General features: G+C 42.8%; 4 protein-coding genes across 13 annotated transcripts in view; 1 reads left to right on the forward strand and 3 right to left on the reverse strand.

The window, feature by feature from the left end:
* si:dkey-174m14.3 (uncharacterized protein LOC563117 homolog) overlaps positions 1-1,199 on the reverse strand; it is a 32,534-nt gene extending 31,335 nt beyond the window's left edge. The window contains exon 1 of one of the 2 annotated variants that reach the window (XM_054761690.1): positions 659-680. In XM_054761690.1, coding sequence (XP_054617665.1) covers positions 659-667 — 9 coding nt within the window. In that variant the 5' untranslated portion in view covers positions 668-680. Of the gene's footprint in view, positions 1-658; positions 681-1,101 lie in introns of those variants that run through there. The other variant, XM_054761689.1, reaches the window with a different exon arrangement.
* A 512-nt stretch (positions 1,200-1,711) lies between these two features.
* On the reverse strand, positions 1,712-12,635 carry LOC129172001 (cytosolic 5'-nucleotidase 1A-like). 2 transcript variants are annotated; one of them, XM_054761297.1, is made up of 6 exons: positions 12,426-12,635; positions 6,841-7,008; positions 4,164-4,293; positions 3,972-4,094; positions 3,706-3,890; positions 1,712-3,045 (listed from the first exon to the last, which is right to left on the reverse strand). In XM_054761297.1, the coding sequence occupies exons 2-6, from the start codon at positions 6,952-6,954 to the stop codon at positions 2,683-2,685; spliced, it is 915 nt and encodes a 304-aa protein (XP_054617272.1). In that variant the 5' UTR covers positions 6,955-7,008; positions 12,426-12,635; the 3' UTR covers positions 1,712-2,682. The 2 variants fall into 2 exon arrangements, with proteins under 2 accessions (XP_054617272.1, XP_054617271.1); XM_054761296.1 differs by lacking the exon at positions 12,426-12,635 and adding an exon at positions 7,128-11,196.
* Positions 8,044-25,818, forward strand: syt14b (synaptotagmin XIVb). Of its 5 annotated transcripts, XM_054761291.1 has the most exons (10): positions 8,046-8,069; positions 10,686-10,733; positions 12,431-12,498; positions 14,610-15,520; positions 15,662-15,790; positions 15,865-16,157; positions 16,719-17,156; positions 17,249-17,429; positions 17,609-17,665; positions 17,889-25,818. In XM_054761291.1, exons 4-10 carry the CDS (start codon positions 14,638-14,640, stop codon positions 18,203-18,205), a joined length of 2,298 nt encoding a protein of 765 aa, XP_054617266.1. In that variant the 5' UTR covers positions 8,046-8,069; positions 10,686-10,733; positions 12,431-12,498; positions 14,610-14,637; the 3' UTR covers positions 18,206-25,818. The 5 variants fall into 5 exon arrangements, with proteins under 5 accessions (XP_054617270.1, XP_054617266.1, XP_054617268.1 ...); XM_054761295.1 differs by lacking the exon at positions 14,610-15,520 and having other exon boundaries at positions 8,044-8,069; positions 12,352-12,498; positions 17,889-25,817; XM_054761292.1 differs by lacking the exons at positions 8,046-8,069; positions 10,686-10,733 and having other exon boundaries at positions 12,219-12,498; positions 15,865-16,118; positions 17,889-25,817.
* Positions 18,841-26,059, reverse strand: part of extl3 (exostosin-like glycosyltransferase 3) — a 28,420-nt gene continuing 21,201 nt past the window's right edge. Inside the window, exons 4-8 of one of the 4 annotated variants that reach the window (XR_008566885.1) lie at positions 25,064-25,208; positions 24,854-24,982; positions 21,641-23,807; positions 20,544-21,544; positions 18,841-20,423 (exon numbers count right to left, since the gene is read on the reverse strand). Coding sequence is in view for 1 of the 4 variants with exons in the window: in XM_054761290.1 (XP_054617265.1) it covers positions 23,598-23,807; positions 24,854-24,982; positions 25,064-25,208 (484 nt within the window). In the remaining 3 variants the exon portion in view is untranslated. Of the gene's footprint in view, positions 23,808-24,853; positions 24,983-25,063; positions 25,209-26,059 lie in introns of all 4 variants that reach the window. The other 3 variants (XR_008566884.1, XR_008566883.1, XM_054761290.1) reach the window with 3 other exon arrangements.

Genomic DNA, 26,059 nt, shown 5'->3' on the forward strand with positions numbered 1-26,059 from the left:
AAATATGTTTGAAAAACTGTGATAAGAGTGAAGTGGCGAGGGACGACTGTAATATTAGAGTATAGTCTTAATTAGCATTCTGACTATAGCAATTTGCTCATATCTATGGGTAGCATCCTTGCCGTACTTGACAGCCATTACCCATAGCATTGAGATTTAGTACATTCTCTTATCATTCTGAATCTTGCTGGGAGAAAAAAAATATATAACAGCTAGCACTTTGACTGTAGCATTTATCTCAAATACTATACAGCAGCTTAGCTTTCTGAATGATGCATTTGCAGTACAATCCTAGTTAGCCCTGTCACGTTAGCATAGTAGCTTCTGTTTAGACTGGATGAAATTAAAATAAACAAATGCCAGTCAACTGCTCATCATTTGGCATCCATATCATTCTATTTATCCTATCCCTATCCATGTCTTCAAGTATTAAACAGGCATTAAAGTAAATTCTCCGTTATCATTATCACCACCGCATGTAGCTCTCTGTTAGCATTGCGAGGCTAGCATTTAGTTAGCATTGAAATGAAATGAAAATAAATATCAAGGTATATCTTCAGTTGGCATTCATATACTAGCTTAAAGTGTTAAAAGTTTTTCCAGACTGTAGCATGTAATTAAAATGTAATTCGGTTATCATTACAAGTATGTAGCTCACTGATAGCATTGTGACATTCGCATTCAGCTGTAAAGGAAAAATATTAATTTTCAAGCTAATATCCACAGGCAAATTTCTCATCAGCAAGCGGGAAAACATATTCAGAGCAAATTGCTTGTCAAAAAGATAAATGTAGCAGTAGTTTAAATGTTTTCCTTGCCTCACTCTCACGCTGAGCGCTATTAATAGTAGCAGGGAGATGATGTTTGACATAGCGATCCCCCAAAGGTAGCCGTTGTTATTAATTATATCTTCAACAAGTCTACACTGATTCTGTGGTGTCAGCACAGAGTGGTTTCCATGGCAACAGACATTTGGGCTCATCTCTTGGGGATGCATGCTGCCAAACTAAATCATAGCTGTAGAAATACCTAAATACAATTGAAATAAATACAGCCATTCACTATAGCAAGAACAAATACTGTAAATTTACACTTACTTACCTACGTTCGTGTTAGTTTACCTGGAATTATGAAGTGTTGAGATTAAAATGGTTTGCACCTTCATTACTCTATACAGTATTCACAAAAGCACCTACAGTCCAAATTCCATACGCTTTTAGAAGACATGTAATATGTTTTTGAGTCTTCCAAGGTTGACGTCTGTATAGTCAGTGAATCAAGGACGCCCTCTAGCGGTTGTATCTTTCATGTGCATGAAAGGACGCTAAAAGCATGACTAATGTTCTCCATTTTTTGGTGTACACAAAATAAACATTGCATTGAAAATAAGTAGTTCAATCATTTGTTTTAGATTCACTGTAAATTTTTTAAATAAAATGTTAAAATTCTATAAATATATTTCATTTGTTCCAGCCTCCAGTAAAAGTACACAATTAAAAACAAAAATGGATAAAAGTAGTTAAAATTTAAATAAAATCTGTAAAAGCGGTTAACACTATGGATAAAAAAGTTTGTATTTTTTGGGCTACAATAAAAAAAGTTAAACATTGCTTTCTTGTTATAAATCCATATTAAGGCAATAAAATGGTTCAAATCTGTAGTTATGCTCCTACTTCAATGTGAATGCAACAACAAAAAAAACAACTCTTGATTGATGTCATGCATGTTATTGGTATATGAAAACACAAAATGAAGCATAAAAACAGTAACTTGCTCGAACAGAGGCAGTGTAATGGTGTAAACAAGTCACAGCGCCTGACTGTGACATTTAAATGAGGCATGAACTGCAAAACACAGTAATAACAGTGTCAAATGTTAAAATAAAGCCACTGAATGGGGTGTGATATTGCTACATAACAGTGAGCAGGCAGCTTCTCTTTACTTACAAAATGCTGCAAACAATAAGATGGAGAAAGAAAAGTGCTCAGCAGCAAAATGCTGTGATGCGGCATTCTCTGTTTTACACAGTGCGGTACAGTGTGGAGTGTAACAGTGTGTAGCTGTGGCCTATCACGTACAGTGGAGCCTCCGAAATAGAACACAATCAAACTCAGTGAGGCTTGGTTTCCAAGTAAAAACACTTTTTCCCCATAGAAAATCACGTCAAGTCAACTGTCACCGTTTTAATGAACTGCATAGGCGATGTTTTCAGTAACTGTTACATATGTCCATTTCATGCTCCATGCTTATCTTTACGCTTGTTTCCCTTTGCCAGCTATACCCTTCAACTACAGTATGTCCATTTTATGTTCTATGGTTATCACCACACGTTTCCCTTTGCCGTTGCTGGTACCCAAGTGGGGTGACATCACCAAGTAGAGTTAATGCTTACAAAAGATGCTCACCAAATATTTCCCTTGACTATTGAGGTATATTTATCCATACATCTTTGGTAGAACTCTAAACCGTACCACTTTTTGATGTGTTCAACTTTAAAAGTTCCACTGTATGGCTTCAAACTCAAAAGTGATTTGAAAAAAGTAGAAAAAGGAAGTCAAAAATACAAAAGTAAGTTTCCAGCCGTGTGAAAATAAAAAAAAAAGTTACATTTATATTTCTGTTAACAGTGATGTACAACTTTAACGCTTTACCCTTTTTTTGTTTATTTGGTCCATGAGCAGATCACTCCTCTTTTGGCTGCTCGATGAGTTTTCCTCTGTGGTACTTTTGTCCAATCCCGTAGGGGACGTGAGCCGCAATGGTGCCCAGCTCCTTGGCCCCCTCGATGTGGAACATCTGGTCATCAAAGAAGATGTGTGGTTTTATCTTCTGCAGCAGGGGCCCTTTAGGGGCTCCGGCCAGGAAGAGGGCCTCGTCAACCTCCAGGCCCCAGCTGCGGAGGGTCTTCAGGACTCGAGCACCCGAGCTGGCGGCGCTGCGGGCTGTGACCAGGAAGGTCCTTATGGGACAATTCAAACGCTCGTTCTTAGCGTAGAATTTCCTCTGGAGCTTCCCCAAAGCCTCCAGGAATCCCTTTAAGGGGCCCTGAAAATGTATCATAGAGTATTATTCAGTGAATGGTAGTTACACTCCACAAATATCTTCAACATCAATTCAAACATAAGCATGCCCTCATTGTGAATCCCCCCCTCTTTTCTAATGTTAAACACTTGGCTTAACTAACCTTACTGAATTTACCACTTTTTTCTTAAATATTTCAACTCCATGCTACTAAAATGATAACAATATGACGAGTTTATTCTCCTTCTCATCTCTCAAAACTGGGACTTTTCTTCTCGTTAGAATACGACTTTTTTTCTTTTCATATTTTGACTTTATTCTATTTTATTCATTTCTATTGTTATTTTTTTTAACTATTTCAACTTTGCTTCCCGTAAAGTTTCTACTTGTAAATTATGACTTTATTGCCATAATAATTTGACTTTATTCTCGCAAAATGTGTAACTTTTCCGCACTCTACTTTTCCAAAAATTACAACTTTATTTGTTGTTTTGTTTGTTTCTCATAATATTCCAACTTTTTTCATTAATATTTTAACTGTCTTCTTGTAAATTTACTGCTGATTTTTTCAATTGTTTCTGGGGTTTTTTTTTGTTAAATTATATATCAGATTTTTTAAAAATCAGCCATGAGCCACAAATGGCCCCCAGGCTACACTTTGAACACCCCTGTTCTCGGAGGTACCTGAGCAAGCGGTTTGTTCTCAAACTCTTTCTCATGCTCAAAGAAAGTATCCAGGCCGTGCTTCTTCACTATAATCTCGGACTCATCCGAGAAGAGGACGGCGTCGCCATCGAAGGCCACCCTCAGCTGAGTGTCGCTCAGCTCGTTCTCCGTCTCGGGCATAAACATGGTGGCGGCGGCAATGCCTGAAGGTTCAAAGAAAAGTGTAGTTATGAAAAGAGCGGTGTGTGATCGTTATTCAATGTGAAGAGGGAAGCATCACGTGCCTTCTTCAATGGCCTCCGTCACTTTCTCAGCATCCTTGGAGAGGTACAAGTTGGTCAAGTACGCTTTCAGGTAGCCTATTGGACTTTGTCCTCCGGTCATACAGAATCTCTCGATGGTTAAATCTGGAGTCAAAAAAAAAAAAGGGAAAATTTAAACGTGCAGCAACAGACGCTCCAAAATAAACTGCGTACCGTAGTGATTGATGCTGTTTATGAGGCGCACTCCAACTTGGGCATGGTTGTTGGTCATGAGGACGATATCGAACAACTCCTCGCTGTCCGGGTAGAGCTCCCTCAGGCGAGCGTTGACCGTCATCAGTGCCTGTGTACGACAGGACGTGGCCAGAGAAAACCATTTTTAGTTGGAAAAAAAAAAAAAAAAGACGCTATGGGATGCATGTGTGCCCAACACAGTGCTCCTCTATAGTGTTCTTTATTTTAAAACATTTGGAAATAAAAATATATATACAGTCGTCCCTCCTTTATCACAGTTAATTTCGTCCAGACCCGACACCGATAAGTCGATTTACACCAAGTATATTCAATAGTCAATATTAATAAATGGAATACTTTCGAAGTTATGGTGTACAAAACCTGTTTACGACCTTCTAAATATGGTTTTTAACATTAGTAGAGCCACCTAGACATGAAATAACACGGATATAGTCACCTTTACATTTGTATTACCCATAGAGTAGATATAATCAGAGACAATAAGAAATATTAGACATAAATAAGACTCACACGTTACCAGTTGCTTGTTTTTTTTCTGAACAGCGTACTTCCTGCGGTAGCTAGTGGGTTGAAACCATAAAAGGGATATGTTCAATATTTGTGTTTTTTTTCTATATTACTTGAAAAACTACAGACGAATAGGAAATCATTGCTTATCGTTTTTTTTATTTACTGGAAGTTGTCCACCCCTTTGCGACTGAAGTGCGACGGCCTGATTAACTCACAGATTAACCATCACTGAGGGTTAAGCATGACTGCAATATTTTACCCGCAACTTCCTGATGTTACAGCATACACACATTTCACACACACACACACACACACACACACACACACACACACACACACAGAAGACCAAGTCACAAATAAGTCCATCATTTGAACATCTTTGTATGATACTGCGCAGCTCTTCCCAGTTGTACATCAATTCCAACTACACCCAACCTGAATTTCGAGTTGACTCGGAGGTTGTGCGTACACTATTTGATCTTTACATCCTCATCAAACCCGTCAGTGAAGCTCCTTATTCTCATCCACATTCTCCACATACAAGTCCTCAGGCCCCGTCTTGTCATTTTGGACAATCAGCAGTAACAGAGGTGTGGCCACTGTCAACAAACTGGTAAAGCATTTTCTAAGGGCACACCCTGTACAAAAGCCTGTGAATATGGGTGGGCGGGTCGATTCAAATATTGATACCAAGGGTGGTATAACTATCGAATCGATACTAGCATAAGCTATTGATATTGCTCAGTTAGTTTCAGAAATATCTGTGTTTTTATGGTATGTTGCTCATATGGCTACCTTGTTGTCATTGTTATGTTTATATACAGGGTAGCTGTCCGTCCTCGGTCACAAACACATTATATTGGGGCTGTGTGTGCAGCTTGTCGTTACAACTCGGTACACTAGATGGCAGCGTAACTCCGCTTCTTAAAGGAAAACTCCACTTTTTTGTATTTTTGCCCATCATCCACAATCTTTATGTGAGACACATATGTCTTTCTCTTTTCTGTGCATTTTAAAGATATTAAAAACAGATCAAATGAGGCAGCATACAATAGGTCACACCTATTCTGCCTCGAAATAAACTCAAAACCTGCCAATAATGCTCCGTTTACATAATGTCACCTGTGTATTAACCAAGCTACAGCGACACTGTTATTATTACTGTTATTAATACTGTTACACCGAAGAACTACGCTACTGGCGTAGCGACACCTCGCAACACCACACCATATAGCTACTAGCCGGCCGGCGACTAACTTCACCACACACGCGCTCACAATGCCTCAGGCCACTACCGAAAGGTAACGCTACACGTTGGATCTGGCACGACAGCTGCTGTGTTTTTGTTTTTAAGTTTGGAAAAGTTAACGTTGTGTGTAACGTTCGAAATCAATGCGCCCGGTAAGGAAGTTGGGGTAATGCTAAAAAAAAAAAAAAAAAAAAAGACCAAATACGGCAAAATACTGCAGGTATTACATGTTATCATGAATGTGGCTGTTACTACATGGTTACAGCACGTGTAAAGAACCACAAAATGTTGCTGGAGGTGTTTTAATAGCGGGCTTTATGGTGGAACAGGTGTGTTCCATTACGCGCATTAATGAGCTGCATCTTTTTAGCTGTGTTTATATCTTTATAACACACAGACAAGAGAAAGGCATGTGTGTTTATGTCTCACATAAGAATTGTGGATGAAAATTCCCACAACAGTGCAGTTTTCCTTTAACACACTTCAAACCGCAGACTTGGTCACGCATTATAACGCATGGGTTCATCGATATCGTGAGGTATGAACAGCGCTCACTTACATGTAGCCCAGGAAACATCATGAATGTTTTTTTAAACGGCTACACAAAATTAAACCAACACCTATACGTCAATAACTTCACAAAAGGTTGGAAAATATGAGCTAATGTCGCTAACGTCTTATGACACAAACCAAAAAGCTCTGTTTTGCCTGTCTGAACACAAAGAATGGAATTTTTGAACATCTCCGCTCGGCTGGAGTTATGTAAAATTATGGGAATTATGCAAATTCCACGATGACATCATATCCAAGCAACCACAACGCCACAGATTGATTGCGGTCCTGTGGGAAACACTTGCATACTGTGAAAAGTCTTACCTTGACAAAAGGGAAAGCAGCTCCTGGCTTGAGAGGTTCATGTTCGTGTTCCACCTGATAGGTGACATATCTCTCTACTCCTTCTTTTTCATAGATGTCCCTCTCTGCCACCATGTTGAAGAGGGTGCGGGAAGACACCGCGATGGTAACAGCAAACCTGGGTTTTGGCTGTATGAGAGGTGGACATATACATACATTAAAATAGACACTTTCCTCGGCCATTAAAAATGAAACCATTCAAAATATGAGCTAGGTCAAGCTAACAGACTTTAAACGTCACGACCTACCGGTCTCGGTTTGTTAGTTTTGAGGTTATCAAAAAAGGCTTTGGCCGCCGCCCAGTCTTTTTCCTCCCCGTTGTCCTCATTTGTGCTTGACTGGTTTATCTTTATTTCGCTCATATTTCTTTAAAAGGGCGTCTGGCAAAAAAACGTCCAGCAAAAGAGAAAGAACTGTAGGAAGGGGGGGGAAAAAAACCTGAGAAAGTTTGCGGAAGTGTGAAAGTGGAGTGGGTGTGTCACCGTGATTACGTCGGCACCTCGCGCATTCATTTTAGTGAAGGAAATGTCGGCTCTTTTGAGAGAGTCGGTTCTTTTGACTCAGCTTCCTAAAAAGACCCGGCTCTTTCTGCTCCCAAGCGGCTCCTCAGATTTTTTTGTCTTTAATTAATTTATTCCCAAATTATGTGGACTGTGTAGAATGAATTACTAATGTAAAAAATACATTATATCAAATAAAATAACATATTTTTGTAGCTGTTCACTGAGGTTGAAATAAATACATTTAAATAATAAATATTTTATAAAATACAAAAACAAACACCCATCTCAATAGACAAAATCATTGTTCTGCAACATTAACAAATGCATTTAAAGACTGCAGCATAATGATTGCTACAGGCAAATAAATGGCCATCTGCTGGTGAGATAATTAAGACAATGCAGCCTGGCCCTGTAAATTCATTTGTGTACTCATTTTTATGCAACTGTCATGTTATAGGAATAATTAAACTGGTTATGAATATGTTATTTGCTGACATAGTATACTGCAGTGCGCCTGTCATTTGTTCAACCACACGATAACACAATGTGTCCGTGTCCCACACATGAATGACCTCTGTGCGCGCGCGCACACACACACACACACACACACACATACAAAATCACACTATCACACCCCCTTCCCTCATACTTGGTAGAGTCCTGGACGGAGCATCATGGCGGTGGACGGTAAGTGTTCGCTGTCAGGTGTCCTGTGGGGGACTCTCATGAAAACTTTACAGCGGTGACATTTTGTTTGGTAATGGCGTGAACGTGTTTTTTTGGAAGGGGGGGAGGAAAGGGACCGGTAAAGGGAGGTTATCCGGAAGCGAGGGAGCTATAGTGCTAAAGTGCGGTGTTGATGCAGTGGAATGTTGCGATCCCATCACGGGATGCGTTCATGTTCAAGTCATGTTGGAGTGGTGGTGCGTTCACTTAGTGACGTTAGAAACCAAAAACACGATGGCACACTTGGCGATTCGAACGGTTAATATTTATTTGATTTTGTTTCCTCTTTAACTCCTAAGCCGAAAATCACGTGCGTTCAGGCGTGCTTTGCGATCACGTGACTGCCGCTTTGTTTTTGCTGGGACTACATTAGTTAGCGGATGGATCTGCTTGACGCGTAGCCATGTGCCCATATTACGGCTGTCTACTACTCATTAATATAACCTTTCATAGTTTGGATAGTCAATTAAATTCAATCTTCGCACACCTAAAAAAATAACACTGGCGATAAATAGGCTAATTATAATACATTTAAATATGATTTTCTCTTAGTTGCACTGCACGCCTATCTTGCTAGTACAGTCACCCATAAGACATAAACAATATGTTGTCTACCTTATGACTTACTCCTTTAAAAAAAATACACACCCTCACATGAATTGGTAGTTTATAGTAGTTTAAACAAAAGTGATGTTATTACATATTAACAAAACTGGAGAAATATATGTCCTCCCTTTCCGGTTGGCTGTGACTGTAAATTGGTGCTCCGTGTTCTGCTGATTGCAACACTTTTTGACATTGGCAAGCTTCTGGGCTGATAGGATGAATAAGCCAGCAGAACGTTTCAAGTGAATTGGCCTGGAGAGATTCTGTCTGCTGTGTGACAGAACACAAATCAACCTCGCTATTGCTTCTCTATTTGCTCCTGCTTTAGCAAGGAGGCATGCCCTTCATCTTTAGCAAAGTAAAGCCTTTTTAACACCTGTTACCTCTTTTTATTCCCACTTTCTGTGTCCCGGACACACACATGACAGTATTCTAACCCGTACCCAGTGGTACAGTACTTGGATATGTACCGTTTGTCACAGATAGAGGGTGCTATTGCGTGTGTTCTAGCTTTTTTCTGCAGACCAAAAACCTCAAAGTTAGTCTGAGCAAATACTTTTTTATGTAGTTGTGTGTGATGTTTGGTGATGCAATCCTGGCATAGGTTACGTAACATGACTTAAGGAGTTAACTAAGGAAGTCAATTAATTTTTCATTTCATTTAATTTTGGAATCCAGAAGTTACTTTTAAAAAGTAAAAAGAAAATGAGTCCAAGAATTCTGTGTACAATTCCTCTATAAATGCACTATTTAAGCAGAAAAAAAAATCTGAAAGGTTAAAACCTTTTCCCATTAAAACACGAGAAAACCCATGCAAGTTAAAGTAACACCACCTGACTGGTGTTGAGAAATATCATACAGGTATCAAAGTTAACAGACACTTTTCAGAAGTCTGTGTTGTCGTGATTTACAGTAATGTGTACAACACAATTTGTTACCTCAGTGTTGAAACAATGTTCGTTTCCTGTTTACAACTGGAGCCCGTTTAGGTGGTAAAGCAACTGCACCCACCGCCGCCTGCCGGCAAGTGTTTGACGCCGTTTAAGCACGTCTTTTATCAGTGTCATGCAAGATGAGATGAAAGCATGGCAGCTCTGCTAACCCTAAAGGGAACCTATTACACTTTTTGTCTTGTCTGACCTATAAATGTTATTACAATGTTCTATTCTCGTGTTAAACCATGCCAATGTGTCAGATAATGAGGTTTGCTCAGTTGGAAGTGAGCCCTGGAAGCAGTTTTGGACGGCTCCGCACGCTGTGTTTTACATAGTTTTTTTTTTTAAACACCGAGTTCCATTGATGTCAACGCAACCCGCACTTCCTTATATGGACATGCCCAGCACCCCCGCTCTGCCCACGGTGTTAGCACGTGGAGCAATGGCTCCCAGGGAATGTTTGTTCGGGTGCGCCTAAAGAGGCAAGCATCAGGCAGAAGTGGTTGGAGTTGCTGATTCCCGGCCAGCAAGAGAAAAATATGCTCACCTGTCAACGGCGCGTCACACGGGACTGTTGAGTGAACATGCGGCAAACTGTTACTGAGGTCCGACGCCTTTCCAAAATTACTTGGTCGTGTTGAAGAGTCAGAAGAGCAAGCTGTAAGTAACAATTTATCAGCGTCCTAACTGTGTTTATTTTGTGGAAGTAATCGGACAAAAGGGGTTCGGCAGCTGTCCGGAAGTCCTCCGGAGCGCTTGGGAGTGTGACCAATCACAGCGGAGTGGGCTCGTTGAGAGGCGTACCTGGACCAGGCCTATAAATTTACACAGACCATTTGGACGGGAGGCAGGAAACACTGCAGGAAGAAGTGCAGAGTCTGGAAGATCTAGAAAGCTTTCTCTGCTGCTCTATAGGAGTCCAGAACTCAATACAAAGGCCCGAAAATGAGTATAATAGGTCCCCTTTAAGCACCAATGTATGTTTCTACTGCACATGACAGTATAGTACAGTATATCTTATCTGTTATCTTTCCAGGGGGAGGGAGGAACTGTGGCGTTCACGAGCTCATCTGCGCACGACGAGGTAACGCCAACCCTCACAGTTGTGTGTCTTATATGTGCATGCACACTTTGGCTTGTAAGTTTGACAAGTTGCTGAATAATGAACGGCGTATCGGGTTTAACGTCACTTCAGCAAAAGAAGGCAGCGGTACATTCATGATTTATTCAGCGTCCAGGTACTGTTTCGTATCAAGAGGGGTCGTGTATGTGTAAGCAATGTTTGCCAATTGTCTAGCTCCTTTTTAAACACGCATGACCTTACTCTGTACCCCGCCCAAGTTAGCTGGGATAGGCTCCAGCATACCCCCGTGACCTAATGAGGATATGCAGCATAGAAAATGGATGGATGGACAGTGTTGTCTCATCATCATAGGACGTTTTAGTGCAAAATCAACATTATCGTACTGGTGCCGGACTGGAAAAAAATATTCTATAATACAAGAAAACAAGTCATACATCTATTAGAATAAAACACTAATTGCATGAAAATAAAAACATCACTTCGGAGATAAAAAGTTCAATTTACACATATATAAAAAAGTCATAATTTACAAGAAATGACATCATAACTGTATAAGAAAGATGTCATTTCATGAGAAAGATGTTGTAATATTCTGAGAATAAAATCTGAATTTATGAGAAAAAAACATTGAATTTTCTGATTAGAATTTGAGAATAAAATCCTACTTTATGAGAAAAAGTGTTAATTTATGAAAACAATATTCCAAAACTAAAATTTTAATTAGTTCTGATTTCATAATTGCTGGTCTGTGTGTGTGTTCATATTAAAAAAATAAAAAAAGGCAATTTCCAAGGCGAGCTGGCTACATCTCCACTTTCCAGCGTACATGGAGCGAGGGTTCAGGTTCCCTCAGGGGTTTAAATTATTCACCTATTGTTGACATTTGCAGGGTATTGCCGTATGCGATACGGCTATGGGCTCGCTACACGTCGGGATACAGGGAGGTAACTGTATATATATGCTTTTAATAAATAGATAGACAGCAGTGAGGCCTGCTGTTGTGTGTGGACTAATTCCAAATAAGATAACTTAATGTGACATCAACAAGGAGCTTTTGTGGAAAGGCAGACGGTAAGGCTCAACTGCAGCAGCAAAGGCTTCTTTACTTCTGCTTCGCATTTTGCAGTGTGCACTTGTCGGGCTTCATTGTTCTTTACAATGGTGGAGAAGAGAAACATGAGCATAAAAATGAGCTAATGAACCAGGCGACTGGTACATTTGACTCTACAGTTAAGCTTGGCTTGTTTAACCTCGTATCATTCATTGATGTGTTTATGGGGACGGGGGGTTAGGGTGACGACGCACTGTCATGTTTTCAAAGTAACTCCAAACGTGACCGTCTTTGTATCACATCCTACTAAATTGGCGTGAGAAGCAGGCTGATGAAGTTGAAGCACACAGTGGTGTTGCAGAGTTAACCAGGTCTCCATTTCAGTCAGATGGCGCTCATAAAAATAGCACAGGCATGATTCCATGCAGCACGGCTGGCCTACATACAGAGCTAGAAGTACGGGGAGCACTTATTGTTATTACGGGACGTTTATCATTTAGATAACCTACATCACTCCTTTAATAAATACATACTCTTGACTCCTTGACTTCTCGTCTATCTCTACAGTGTCTCCTGAGCTCCTGGGAGTCTTGTCCTCCATCGCTGCCTTCATGGCATTGATGGCCCTGTTTTTTCTTTACCTCAGCAACAAGCTGTCAGTGGAGAGTCCCGACACGCTGCCACATCTCAGTGGTTATCAGAACAACCACACAGGTGATGACTGTACCACAATGGCTCCATTCAGATTGCTAGTATTGCTGTAAATCTACAGCAGCATCCCTAAATGATGAGACAGTATGTCACATGACAGCAGCTGTTTTTATTACGGTACAGGTGGTCCTCGGGTTGCGTACGAGTTCCGTTCTTAGACTGGGATGTAGGTCGGCTCATATAAGTACCTCTTTTTCCTTACTTTTAATTCCTTACTTTTCTCCCTGTGGTTGTCTTGCACACTGGGGGGTGTTACAACGAGTACGAGACAGGCTTACTGGGAGGAGAAAGTCTCAATGATGAGACCGCTACGGTGCTCATGCTGTTATCACTGTCCATTTCATAGGAGCAGATTCTTTCACATGTTCAAAAATGCCATCTTTATCCTTCACGATGGTCGCCGCGTTTTAGCAGCTCGGACCGGGCATTGCAGCCAATGTTGATTTCTCCAATGTCAAATTTCACGTTCACTCTCTTTCATGCGCTGCCACCAGACGAGTCTTCCTCACTGCCCCGAGAGTCATAATGGAGGGTGAAGTTAAATAGTAAACTAAAGAACAAAAGCAACGTCCTTCCTCTCAGTGTAGCGACGTGACTAAGTGTTAACTTGAACATAACTCGTTCTCGTTTTCTAAGTATTAATAATTCATGGCAGTGCGTACGCAACCACGAAACGCCAAAACTCGGAATGCTGTAAACAGAGGACCATCTGTACGCTGTGTTCCAAATGATTATGCTAATTATATTTTTCTCTGATTTTGCTCATATAAATATCAATATAAATGACAGTCATCATATATTTCAAGTCATCAAAACAAAAAATGTAAATGCACGGTTCCACATTATTATGCACAACAGACTTTCAAAGCATTTTACTGGTTTCAGTGGTCATTTGTTGAATTTGCGGCATAAGGTGGTGATATTTACTGAAAGCAAACGCTGTTTCAATCACTAACATTTTGAACAGGCCAAGTTAGATGCTAACATAAGCTCCCTTCTTTGATACGACCTTCACAATTCTCACATTGAGCTTGTGAGTTTTTGGAGCATTTCTGCTTGAGTTTTCTTTTGCAAGATGTCAGAATAGCTTCGCGCAGCTGCTGTTTTGTTGTGATCTGCCTCCCACCCTCATAGATTTTTTTGCTTGGCTATGCTCCATAGGTTCTCAATTGGGTTGAGGTCAGAGGAAAAAAGGGTGCCAACCCATGTGTTTCTCTCCTTTTATGCCCATAACAGCCAATGAGAGAGTTAGTTATTATTTGCATCATGAGATGGTGCATTGTCATACATGAAAGTCATTTTGCTAGAGAAGGTGCGCTTCCTCATATTGCACCATGGAAGAAAGTGGTCGGTCAGAAACTCTACATACTTTGCTGAGGTCATTTTCACACCTTCAATGACCATAAAGGGCCTCCCAGCTCTCTCCCAATGATTCCGATCCAAAGCATGACTCAGCCACCTCCTTGCTGACATCCCAGCCTTGTTGAGACGCGCTGGCCATACTCTACTTCACCCAAGGTTGCGCGGCCCTCTTCAGCAAACAGGATTGTTTGAAAATTAATCTTTGTGTATTTTACTCAGGGCTCCTTTTTCTTTCCCATATTGCTTGAAATCTGTGGCATGCTTAATAATGTGGAACGTCACTTTTAAGAGCTCACCTGGCAAACTATCTATAACAGTTGTCCGAGATTGATATCAGTAATCCAAAGAGCCCCAAGACACCATCTGTGAATTTCATTGGGAAAAATTATGTTTATGATACTAAAATCCTATTTGCATAAAAATTTGGAACACAGTCTACATCTTCTTAAGGGAGTACTATAGAAAGTGAACTTGGACATACTTTAGAGTAGTCAGTGTACAGCTTGTATAGCAGTATAGGTTTACTATCCACTGGAAATGGCTGTGTGTTGACTCACTTCAATGTATAGTACAGCTGTACTCCGATACAGGCTGTACACTGACTATTCTAAAGTATATCACTTTCATTGTCCCTTCAGAAGATAGACTGGTTGCTAAAATATGTGGGGTGTGTATATTTGATAGCTTGTGTACAATATGTTGGTGTCAGTGCGCACTGCCACCCTCTGCTAACAAGCACATGTCCGTGTCAGTGCCCGCGATGAGCTAACCTGTCGAGAGATGGCCTTCTTCAAGAGCTTTCAGCAGAACCTCCCGTCTGTCAACATCTCCTCCATCTTGGACTCGGTCAGCAGCCGGGTGGACGACTTGGCCAACGCCGTCAGCGACGTCACGTACGCCGTCAGCGACCAGCTGACCGAGCAGGTCAACACCATCATCAACAAGGTTCAGGAGGAGGAGGACGGCGAGCAGGAAGTGGCGCAGACTTGCGCTGCGCAGGAAGGGAAGGTCGGAAGTAAAAGCGTGTGGCCACTGAGCAGAGAGCCAGAAACAAGTTCAAGTGCTAAAAACAACCAAAGCAGCGACGCAGCAGAGGTGGAGTACACGCCCAGCCAGCTGGAGTGGGAGTGGAGGGACGGATGCTGGCGGGTGAAGAAGACAGAAGCCGAGTTAGCAGAGGAGGAGAAGAAGAAGAAGGAGGAGAAGGAGCTGCAAGAGAAGAGAGAGCAGAGGAGGAGAGAGAGGAGAGAGAGGCGCTTACAGAAGGCGGCTGTGTTTCAGAAAAACGATTCCGAAGATGAAGAGGCCGCAGAGGGTGACGGATCAGAAAGAACAAACCAAGAGAGTCACGGCGAAGAAACAACTCAGCACAGAGGAAGTGACGACTGTGATGAACCTGACAATGAACCAAGCCGGCCTGAAAATGACGGGTTATCCCAACAGAGAGAGGAGAAGGACGAACAGGAGGAGGAGGGGAGGTGCAGCCTGGAGGGTGAAGGTGATGACGAGGGGGTGCCCGACACTGCTAGAGCGAAAGTGAAAAAGAAGAAGAAGGATAAAAAGAAGGAGAAAGGCGCTAAGGAGTCTTCCAAGAAGGCAGATAAGGTGGCCAAAAAGAAGGAGAAAGGCAAGAAGAGCAAGAAGAAAAAGAAAAGCAAACAAGGTTAGAGGATGTGCAGCTTGGATGCTTTCCGCTTCTCTCCCTTGAATCCACGTCACTGGACTGGAAGTGCTCACTCTATTAAGTGTGCTGTCACTCTTTCTAGCTTCTATTATGAAATAACTTTTGCCTGTCTTCTTTCAGAGGTCGATCTGACAGACAGCGAGGAGGACCAAGGCCCAGAAGCTGTGGTCCAGTCCAATGTGAGCAGCAACAACAACATGCAGGCCACAGAGCAGGAAGGCTACAGCAGCGAGGCCTCCAGCGAACACGGTGAGTTCATCGAGTGTCCACTGAGCGTCACTCACCGTGACGTAACGCCCCGTGTGTCCTTGTGGTGAAAGCAGGCACCAGCATCCAGAGGATAAAGAAAACCCCGTCCCTCACAGAGGGCCAACCTCCCCCGTACCAAGACCGGGACCGGGGATCGGTTGCCCGTGTGTGCGCCTCTCGCTCTCGTGCGGCACGGGAAGTCCGGAGGGGATCGTCCCCTCTGCGCTGCTCCAGTGAGGCCAGTGTGGACCAGGACACGGAGAGCTACCTCAACAAAGGCTGTGAGGAGGACATACCCAGTGACAGCACTGCTGTGGTGGGGCCAGAGGTGAGCGGGAGGGTCCTGCGATGCAGACTGTCAGAGAAGGTGAACTAAGATGTTGAAATTAATAAAAAAATACATTTTAATACATTCAATTATATTATATTATACGCATACATTTATAATATTATCAAATGTAAAAGTTAATATTAAGTCAAATGAATTGATAATTAAAATGTGAAATAATCAATGAAATACTCGATTAAGTGTGGAATATGATATTAAATAATGTTATTTAGTGACTCCTTCTTTATCAGATACTCGATCCCGCCCTCCACCTTTTTGATGGACATCAAAATCTTTGACAGATTTATTTAATTCTTGCCGCATTCCAGTGTTTCTACCTGTTATTAAATCATTGAAAATTCCACTAACGACATGAAAATGCCAATGAATAAATATAAATTGCATGAATTAATTGAAAAGGTCCTGAAATATAGATAAATGTCATGAAATAGATAATAGATAATTTTGATATAATGACATTTCTAATACAGTATCGTATAAAATATAACAATTATTATAGATAATATATATTATCAGTGTAATCATTAATTAATGACCAAGCGAATAATGAAATTCCCTTTCCTGAATGTCAATATTTAGGACAGCTCTGGTCCGCAGCTCCCTACAGCCTACGAGCCAGAGCCCCTGGCAAAGTACGGCACGCTGGATGTCGCCTTCGAGTACGACTCCACCGAGCAGTGGTTGGCCGTCACGGTCACAGCGGCGACAGACATCCCCGCTCTCAAACAAACGGGCAACATCTCGTGGCAGGTCCACCTGGTCCTGCTGCCCACCAAAAAGCAGCGGGCCAAGACGGGCGTCCAGAAGGGCCCGTGTCCTGTCTTCACTGAGACCTTCAAGTTCTCCAGAGTGGAACAGGAGGCGCTGGGGGACTGCGCCGTACGCTTCCGCCTGTACAGCATCAGACGGATGAAAAAAGAGAAGGTCCTGGGCGAGAAGGTGTTCCACCTGACTAAGCTCAACCTGCAGGGGAAAATCGCTCTTCCGGTCACGCTGGAGCCTGGCTCTGAACTTACAGTGAGGGACTTGTATCCATTCGAACCCGCATATTTGTATCTAAGCAAACCGTGGCGTTATGGGGTCGTTTTTCTTGTGGTTGGTCTTTTCAGGGGTGTGGCTCGGTGGTGAGCGTGTCCCGCAGTGCAGGAGCCCTGTCCTATCGGTCCACAGAGGACTCCCCCTTGCCGGAGCTCCTCCTGGGCCTCGTTTACAACTCTGCTACCGGAAGTTTATCTGCGGAGGTAATCCAGGGGAGCCACTTTAAAACCACGTCGTCCGATAAACCCGTCAGTAAGTAACACTTCCCATCCTCGGATTGTGTCGTGTCTGGTCTTTATTCTTTCAAACGACTGCTACTACTTTGGTGCCGCACCGAAATCTCTTTCACAGGCTTTTTTTCACCGTTTTAAACTGTTCATTTCCTCTTTGCTTCCAACGTCGTGTGACGTGTGTATGTGTGTGTGTCGCAGATGGTCTTTTTTGTTGTGTAAAACATTTCGTTGGGGGACAACTTTATATCATGAGAGGTAAGAAACTACTGGATATAAATGATCTCACATTTTTCAGCAGAATAGTCGCTTAGAGAAAATTATATCTTGTACAGTGGAACCTCTGGTTTCCCACGACCCGGTTTTCAATTAAAATTATCATTTTAATAGAATAAAATTACACTCTGCTGCAGAATGTACTACTTGCTGCAATACTCACTTTCCACCACTTGATGGCCCTCTCTCCACACGCTCCTGGCAGACACTTACGTCACGCTGACCATGCTGGACTCCAAGGGGAAGGAGATGTCCAAGTGCAAGACGGCGGTGTGCCGAGGCCAGCCCAGCCCCTCCTACAAGGAGACCTTCGTCTTCCAGGTGGCGCTCTTCCAGCTCTCCGAGGTGTCGCTGGTGCTGTCGGTGTTCTGCCGCCGCAGCAGCATGAGGCCCAGGGAGCGTGTGGGCTGGGTCTCCTTGGGACTCAACAGCACCGGCGAGGAGCAGCTGGCCCACTGGACGGAGATGAAGGAGGCCGAGGGGCAGCAGGTGTGTCACTGGCACACGCTTACTGACACATAGCGGGGAAGAAAAGGTCAGCATGGATGCCTGCAGCGTTCCCTGGAGTCGGGGAGTTGGTTGTGACTGTGATGCGCACACACGGACCTTGTAGGTGGAAGCTTCCTCCATGAAGAAGGCAACACTATTTTTTTTTTTAAAGAGAAAGCGAACTCCAATATTTAAATAGCAGGGTACAAAAAACAACACACACACACACACACTGTGGTTTGGCGTTAAGATGGAACTAAAATGCTTCAGAACTTTCAGATATCTCATAGAAAGCAGAAGACAAAGAGGAGTGTGACCGTGAGCCCATCAGCATACATCCACATCATGGAATGGCCCAGCCAGAGCCCAGACCTCAACCCTACTGTGTGTAGAGTTGCTTCCACCTAAAATGACTGAATTTCGTCAGTTCAACCAATTTTATTTAACGTGAGAAAACCCTGCCATTTTAAAAAGGGTGTGCTCACGTTCTGTGGCCACTGTGTGACATCATATGTTTACAACGGAAAGACCCTTCCATGTAGCATACATATACTGTACAGTATACACACACACACACATAAGGACACACTTTCTGTTTCAGTACCTCGGACCAAAGAGCTCGGTCTTCTGCTCCAGATGCCACCAGCATAGCAGACATTTCTTGAAGGGTCACAAGCAAAAATGCATCGACTGTTAAAAAAAAAAAAAGAACACACACACACACACAAAAACAAAAAGGGCCTACCACATGCTGCAACTTTGCTCACGAGCTGTGCTTCTTGTGCAGTTTGTTTACATGCACCACATTATGCAAGAGTCATCGTTTGTTATCAGTCAAGAGGTTTACCAGATAGGATGAAAGCATTTCCGAACTTGCTTCAGGGGTGTCCAAACCTTTTCCAGCGAGGGCCACACACTGAAAAATGGAAGGATGCAAGGGCCACTTTGATATTTTGTACAGCAACACATGTACTGTACTATGCTTAGAGCTCATATAAATTTCACGAAACAAATGCATTTCCACCTCGTGATATAGGTGGAATGTTACTAAAATGACATTATTTTTCCCCCATAATACAGAGTTTAATCTCATCCCTTTAAGACTTTTTTTCTCTCAATATTTTGACTTTATTCTTGTAAAATGACAGCTGTTTTTTTCCATTTCTGCTTTTGTTTTGTTTATTTTCCAACTGGTTCAACTTTTCTGTTGTAAATTTTTTCTCGTAATTATGATTTCATTCTCCTAATTTTATCATCTTTAACTGACAACCCCCCCAACCTAATTTTCCAAAAATTACAACTTTATTCTTTGTTTTGTTTCTCACATTGCATCCTATGAATAAATGACATATTTTTCTGTAATAGTTCAACTCTATGCGACTCAAATGACACTGTTTCCTCATGTTTATTACAACTTTATTCTCGTAAAGTTTTTTTTTTCCCCATTTTTGCTGTTGCTTTTTTTCCTAAAATATTTCCACTTTCTTATATAAATTTTCTTGTTGTGATATAACTTTATTCCCATAATATTTGGACTTTATTGCAGTAATAATGTAACTTTTTCCCTAAACTAGTTTTCCAAAAATTATAATTGTTTTGTTTCTCATATTACGACGCAACAACTGGGGGTTCGGTATCTTCCCCAAGGATACTTCGCCATGATCATGGAGGAGGATCAAACCCACAACCTGGGAGACGCCCACTCTACCACCTGATCCATGCCGCCCCATAGAAATAAAACTATTTTGTCCTTATATTTCACCTCTGCCACTAACTTACATTTTTTTCCTCCTGCTAGTTTATTCCCGTAAAAGCGCAACTTATTTTCTTGTTAGAATACGACTTTTTCTCTGATTATTTGACTCTTGGAAAATTTCTGCCGTCACATCTCAACTTTATGCCACTAAAGTTACATAGTTTTTCCTCATATTTACTTTATTCTCATGAAATTAGGCCTTTTTCTTGTTAGATTGCAACTTGTTACTTTACTTTATTCTTGCAGAATTACTGCAGATTTTTCCGTTTTACTCGTTTTCCTTTTGTTTGTTTTCTTGCTCGATAACATTCTTCTAATGTGCCGCGGGCCGCATTTTGGACACCCCTGACTTACATGAGGCAAGCAATATTGTGTCCCTGCAGAGTCTTCCTCAAAACAAAAGAGCGGCTTTCCTTCTTGTGTCAAACAGTCTGTTTCACCATTCAGCCTTCTGACAGGTCGGCCGTGTCCATTCAGGCCCAAGCACGGCATTCTCTGGTGAGAGATATGCAAACAGACCATCAGGCCGTGTAGGCTGCTTGGTCTTACGTGCTCGTTCCACGTGAACGGAGAGTGGAGAATGTAACTGTACTGCAAGAAATTTGTCAATCAGACCTGCTGTTGTCTTCGTGTCGAGCCACGTCTTCTGAACACGTGTCCAGGAGGAACCTTTTGTCTGTGGGCTGCAGTCCTCCTGCATGGAATCGCTCACACACGATTTCATTACAATGACGTTCATTAGATGTAATTGGGGAAAAAAAAGAAACGCAACAATAACAAAGCAGATGACCAGTTTGAATCGAGACAAAAACTCAAAGCTTCGGTTTTTATTTCCATTCACCCGCCTCTCATCTCCTGCTGGTTCAGAACAAGCCTCTTCCACACACTTAAGGACGAGCGCGCGTACGTTTGACTACTCTGTGCACCTTGCAGAACGACTGCAGCATTCCGCAGAAATTTCCCTGCTCTGAGCCGTGGAAAACCAGCTGTGCCACAAACCCCCTCGAGGAAGGGAAAAAAAAAAACTGGCGGAATGGGAGGATTAAACTTCCAAAATACCAGCTGAACCATTCAGTGCCTCAGAAAGGGCTGTGGAGCAAAGTGGTTAGGAAGGCCCTGGGGCTCCAATAAAAGTGAAAAGGGAAAAAATGCTTGACAGAATTGTAGCACATCTGCGTGTAAATGGTCCCTACTTGGACACCAATGCTATCATGAGATCCCCCTTCCAGAGGAAAATGGCACAAGCTAGTTTTCCTTGGCATTCTGGGACCTCTTTGACATCAGAGATAGTAAACTACATCGTCCTGTCAGTTTATTGCATGTGTCATTCAGTCAATAATAATAATAATAATAATAATAAAAAAGTCAATAAATATACAGGTGCCATTGATTTGACAATGTGTTTCATAAAAAGCATCCTGACAGAATAAACCTCTCTTTGCAACTTAGGGGACCTATTTTGTTGAAATTTCCATAAAATAAAAAGGACTTTGGGATCGTAAACATGATGGGTGAAATGGATCAAGTAGCTTGCAGAGTAGTCTTAATTCATGTGGGCGTACCGGACTGCATTTCCTCTGCCAAGCGCTGAGGCTGGGAAGCAGCAAACATCGTACCTTTTGGCAAAGAAAACATTCAGAGCATTAAAAACAAACAAACAAATAGAAAGAAATAAAGTGGAACCAATATGGCGACACTGTAAAGTGACATACACATCTGTGGTGGGAGAGTTCTGTACAAGTGGGTGAACATACACGGACAGGACGACTGGAACACCAGAAGACTCCATGTTTTTCTCTAAACAGTTGACCGGGAGAAACGCAAATGAAAAGTCTTCTTGTGGTGTTTGGCAGCTGGGATTGTCCACATCAGAAAGGGACAGGACCACCAATCATTACTTGGAGTAATTACAATTTTTTTTTGAAACAATTAAATTACAAAGGAATATTAGAACCACGTTGAAAAGAAAACAGGACAATTACAAGCCATGACTTCTCGACTTCATGGGCCAATTCTAGCCATTAGAGAACAACACTTATCTTCCACTCTTGCGATGCAGGTGGTGTTCCCTCGCTCAATCGCGGTTCACCTTTCGCGGATTTTTTCGTGCAATTATGATGTGAAGAAGAATGGCATTGTGGGAAGTTGCGTTTGGTAGTTGTCTGCTTTAGCACAGGCGGCCGTGTCTCTCTATTCTCTCTCTTCTCTCTGCACCGCCCATCGTCTTCTGTGTCCTGATTGGCTGTAGACCACTGTCACTCAATCTCCTACGTGCCGTCTCCTGTTGCGGTCGTGGCCGTAGAGACAGATAGACGCCGCGTGGAGTGGGTTTGTCCACTGCGGCGATACGTCGCCGTCGCCACCATACTGGATGTGTCGAGGCTGCTGTAAGTGGACAGTGGTAAGTGTACTTACTTTCTACAAAGACATTTACGTTAATTCCTCTCGTTTATACATTCACACACGCACTAACACACTTGGCAACAAAAATTTGAGAAGATCAAATACATTGTTTTTGGTGCCTCACTGGTTCCCAAGTATATTAGTGTGTGTGTGTGTGTGTGTGAATGTATAAACCAGAGGAAAGAACTTACATTTATTTGTAGAAAGGCCATAAGTGAAAGTAAGTACATTTACGTGTATCCGTTTAAAGCGCAGCCTTGACACGTCAAACATGGCGGCGGCGTCTACCTATGTCGACGGCCATGGCGACCAAACTAGCAAACCATGTCAGCTGCCTGCTGACTGCCAATACTGTAAACAACGGAAGAAACAGAAGATTCTTTTTCCTTGTAATATTACAACATTATCCTCATTTTATGTATTACCTTTCTTGTACAATTATGACTTTTTTCTAATTGGGTTGCTATTCTAGTAGCACTGGTTTGTGTTCTTGTCAGTGTGGCTCTAACACTCCTTGATAAAAACACACGGTGGCTTCCAAAAGCAGGCCGCTTGGGCGCACACAACTAAACAACTGGGTGGCTGGTTTCCATGACGAAATCGAGGCATTATGGTGACTTGCTGAAGCAGACTCCTATTCGAATAAATGTTCTTCGGTCGAGGTCCTACCTTGTAGGTCAGACTAAGAACAGACACCTCCGGGGCGGGAACAAAAAAAGTCAGCCCTATTGGGAGATTTAGACACAATTAAACAATATCAAAACTAAAAAAAAAAAAAAAAGAAAAAAGCTCAGTAATACTTGTGACAATCAGTGCTTGTCTCACAGACAAGAAGTAGAGTTCAGAGTTTGTTACTGTGAAATGAAAAAGACACAAACGCAGAGCGGCAATGAGACTGTGCAGGCCGACGCCAGGCGAGCAGTGAGTCCTCTGGCGATGGCTCCGTCTGTAGGTAGAGTTTAATCTTATTTCTGTACACTCTGTACATCCTTTCCTCAGCAAGTGGAGTAAAAAAAAAAAAAAAAAATCATCTGTAGTGGTTCACCACGAAGCATGATGACAAGAACATAAAAAGCGGACGTCAGTCCACTTGAAGGGCTTTTTCTTCTGGCTGGCAGTGAGGCCCTGAGGGGGAGGTGTGGAGAAGATCACGAGCCACCAGCTTCAGTGGGTCTCTTCTAAAGCCACACCCCCCCCACGTCTGGGGGTGTGCGTCCATCCTGTCTCTTCCATGTGTGCTTGCTGCTCCATCCGCTCGGCGCACCGCTAGATGAACTTAAAGCATTTGGTCTTATCGTGCGGCAGGCGGGTTTTAAACAGCACCGAGTCCACTCGAAACTGCGTGTACAGCAGCGGCATGTAGCCGTACACCTTGACGAAGAAGTTGATGCATTTGTGGCGCTCGTGGAAATGAGAGTCGTCGTGCGACAGGGCCTGGGGGCAGCCGGGGCAGCGGAAAGTCCAACGCGACGTTACCTGAGGTGGAGAGAGAGCTGTCAGTTCTTGGTCCGTTCCGCCAAAAGACAGAACTTGATGAAACATGTGGTGGTGTCATGTAGGCCAGGGTGTCCAAGGTGTGGCACGGGGGCCATTTGCGACCCACGGCTGCAAAATGGAAAAATCTGGCAACAAATCTGAGTACCAAGATAAACGTGTACTGCCTATAGTCAAGCAAGGTGGTGGTGGTAGCGTCATGGTCTAGGGCTGTAGGAGTGCTGCTGGCACTGGGGAGATGCGGTTCACTGAGGGGAAACATGAATTCCAACATGTACTGTGGCATTCTGAAGCACAGCATGACCCCCCTCCCCTGGGAAACTGTACCGCATGTCAGTTTTCCAACATGATAAGGAGCCCAAACACTCCTCCAAGATGACAAGCGGTGATGAAATGTGGAGGTGTAGGTAAGAACCCATTCAATTTTGGTGAAGATCCAAAAAAATATGTATATTTTGGTATTTGTTGTTGTTACAGTCCACATGCATCGGGGCCAAGTGTGGCAGTGACGAACCACATCCAGCAGATGAAGCTGCTCCTCCGGTCGTACATGTTGAGGATGTGCTCTCGGATCTGATAAACATGACCACAGGCTGGAGTGGAACATTATCAACCACATTCTACAACTGGGCTCACCGGTTTTTGAACCGGTTCCAAACAGTGGAAACTGGCCATCGTCCCCGTGCACTGGTCTCGCACACCTCATCACACTGGCCGCAAAGCTATGTACTGTAGAGACACGATCACCTATTACTTTTTGGCCTTGAATGACTCTACTGAATAAGCTCTCCTTGGAAACGCCCTAAATCAAACAACTTGCAATGACTTTTTGGTCCCAATGGCTTCCCTCCCACTCAACACCCCGTAAACAAATGATGTTCTGTTAAAAAATGGGCAGTTTCGATGTTGTGACTAATATTAGATGTGTCAGTCTGAGTAATGGGTGATACGATGAGGACAGCGATATAACACAGGGCCTTTGGGAGAGGGATACACGCCTTACTGATGCTGAGCAGAACGCGACTGACCTTAATGGGCGGTTTGCGGGTGATGTGGGAGACCAGGAAGTTCATTGCGATGTCCTCACAGTTGATGTACTCGTCCACCATGTCCCTGATGGCCTGGGGCATCACGTATGAGTACAGGTAGGCGTAATACTGTGGGGAATAGACGACATTAACCGTATGAGGCTACACAGGAGGGGTGGTCTCATGTGTGGGTGCCAAAGGGGTGCGAACCTTGTGGAAGAACGCTGCTCCTGTCAGGACCATGGATAGCTCACAGGAGTAGTTGGAGTTGTAGAGCCAGGACTGGTGGTTGACATCCCAGGCGTGATATCTCCCAGGGAAACCGACAATACGATCTCTGGCCTCTCGCCACACTCTGAGATAAGGAAGAGAATAGGAATCTAAGTTGGTTTAAAAAAAAAAGAAAAAAGACTGGAACTGAAAGTAGTCCTTGTGGTTTGTACCATGCCATTTTCCTCTTCAGACATTCTGTTTACTCATAAAACATAATTACAACAGACAGATGCTAATACTCACACTACAGTCACAAACCACTGCTACAATGTGCTGAAGATACACACACACACACACACACACACACACACACACACACACACAAAAATACGTAACGCCTCCAGTGCGTTCATGTGAGCTCACAGTCAGTGGCTACAAATTGTTCCTCTCACAGGCTAGAGAGGTGCTGAGGGAACATTCCAGAGTAATTCTGGAGCACTTTGGAGTAATTCCTGACACAGCATACGCACACACGCACGCACGCACACACACACGCACACACACGCACACACACCCACACATGCAGACAGACGGCACAAGCCTGGACAAGCTGTACTGTAGTTTGTGGAAACATATCTTGGAAGAGGAGAAGGTGAACTTGTATTTACTCATGTGATTGTTTAACCTCTGACATTAAGTGAACAATAAATGTAGAAAGCATTTTTAGCATTTTAGAAAGCAACATGTTCTTCTTGGTATTTTCTTTCTACTTCCGTACGAGCTTATCGCTTCAGCTTCTGTCCGATGGCTGGTTTTGTGGAATGTGATCCTTCTGCCCTTTTATTGGGTACGAGCTGGATAATGCATTTTTGCAGAGTACGAGCATGAAACGAGTGCATTAACCGCTCGTCATTAACCGTAATCGTGATGAAGGAAAATCCTCATTGGGTAACTACTTATGTATTCAGTCTTCACGCTCTGTGATTGGCCCTC

Source organism: Dunckerocampus dactyliophorus, chromosome 19 (genome assembly GCF_027744805.1).
Source record: "Dunckerocampus dactyliophorus isolate RoL2022-P2 chromosome 19, RoL_Ddac_1.1, whole genome shotgun sequence".
NCBI classification, from domain to species: Eukaryota; Metazoa; Chordata; class Actinopteri; order Syngnathiformes; family Syngnathidae; genus Dunckerocampus; species Dunckerocampus dactyliophorus.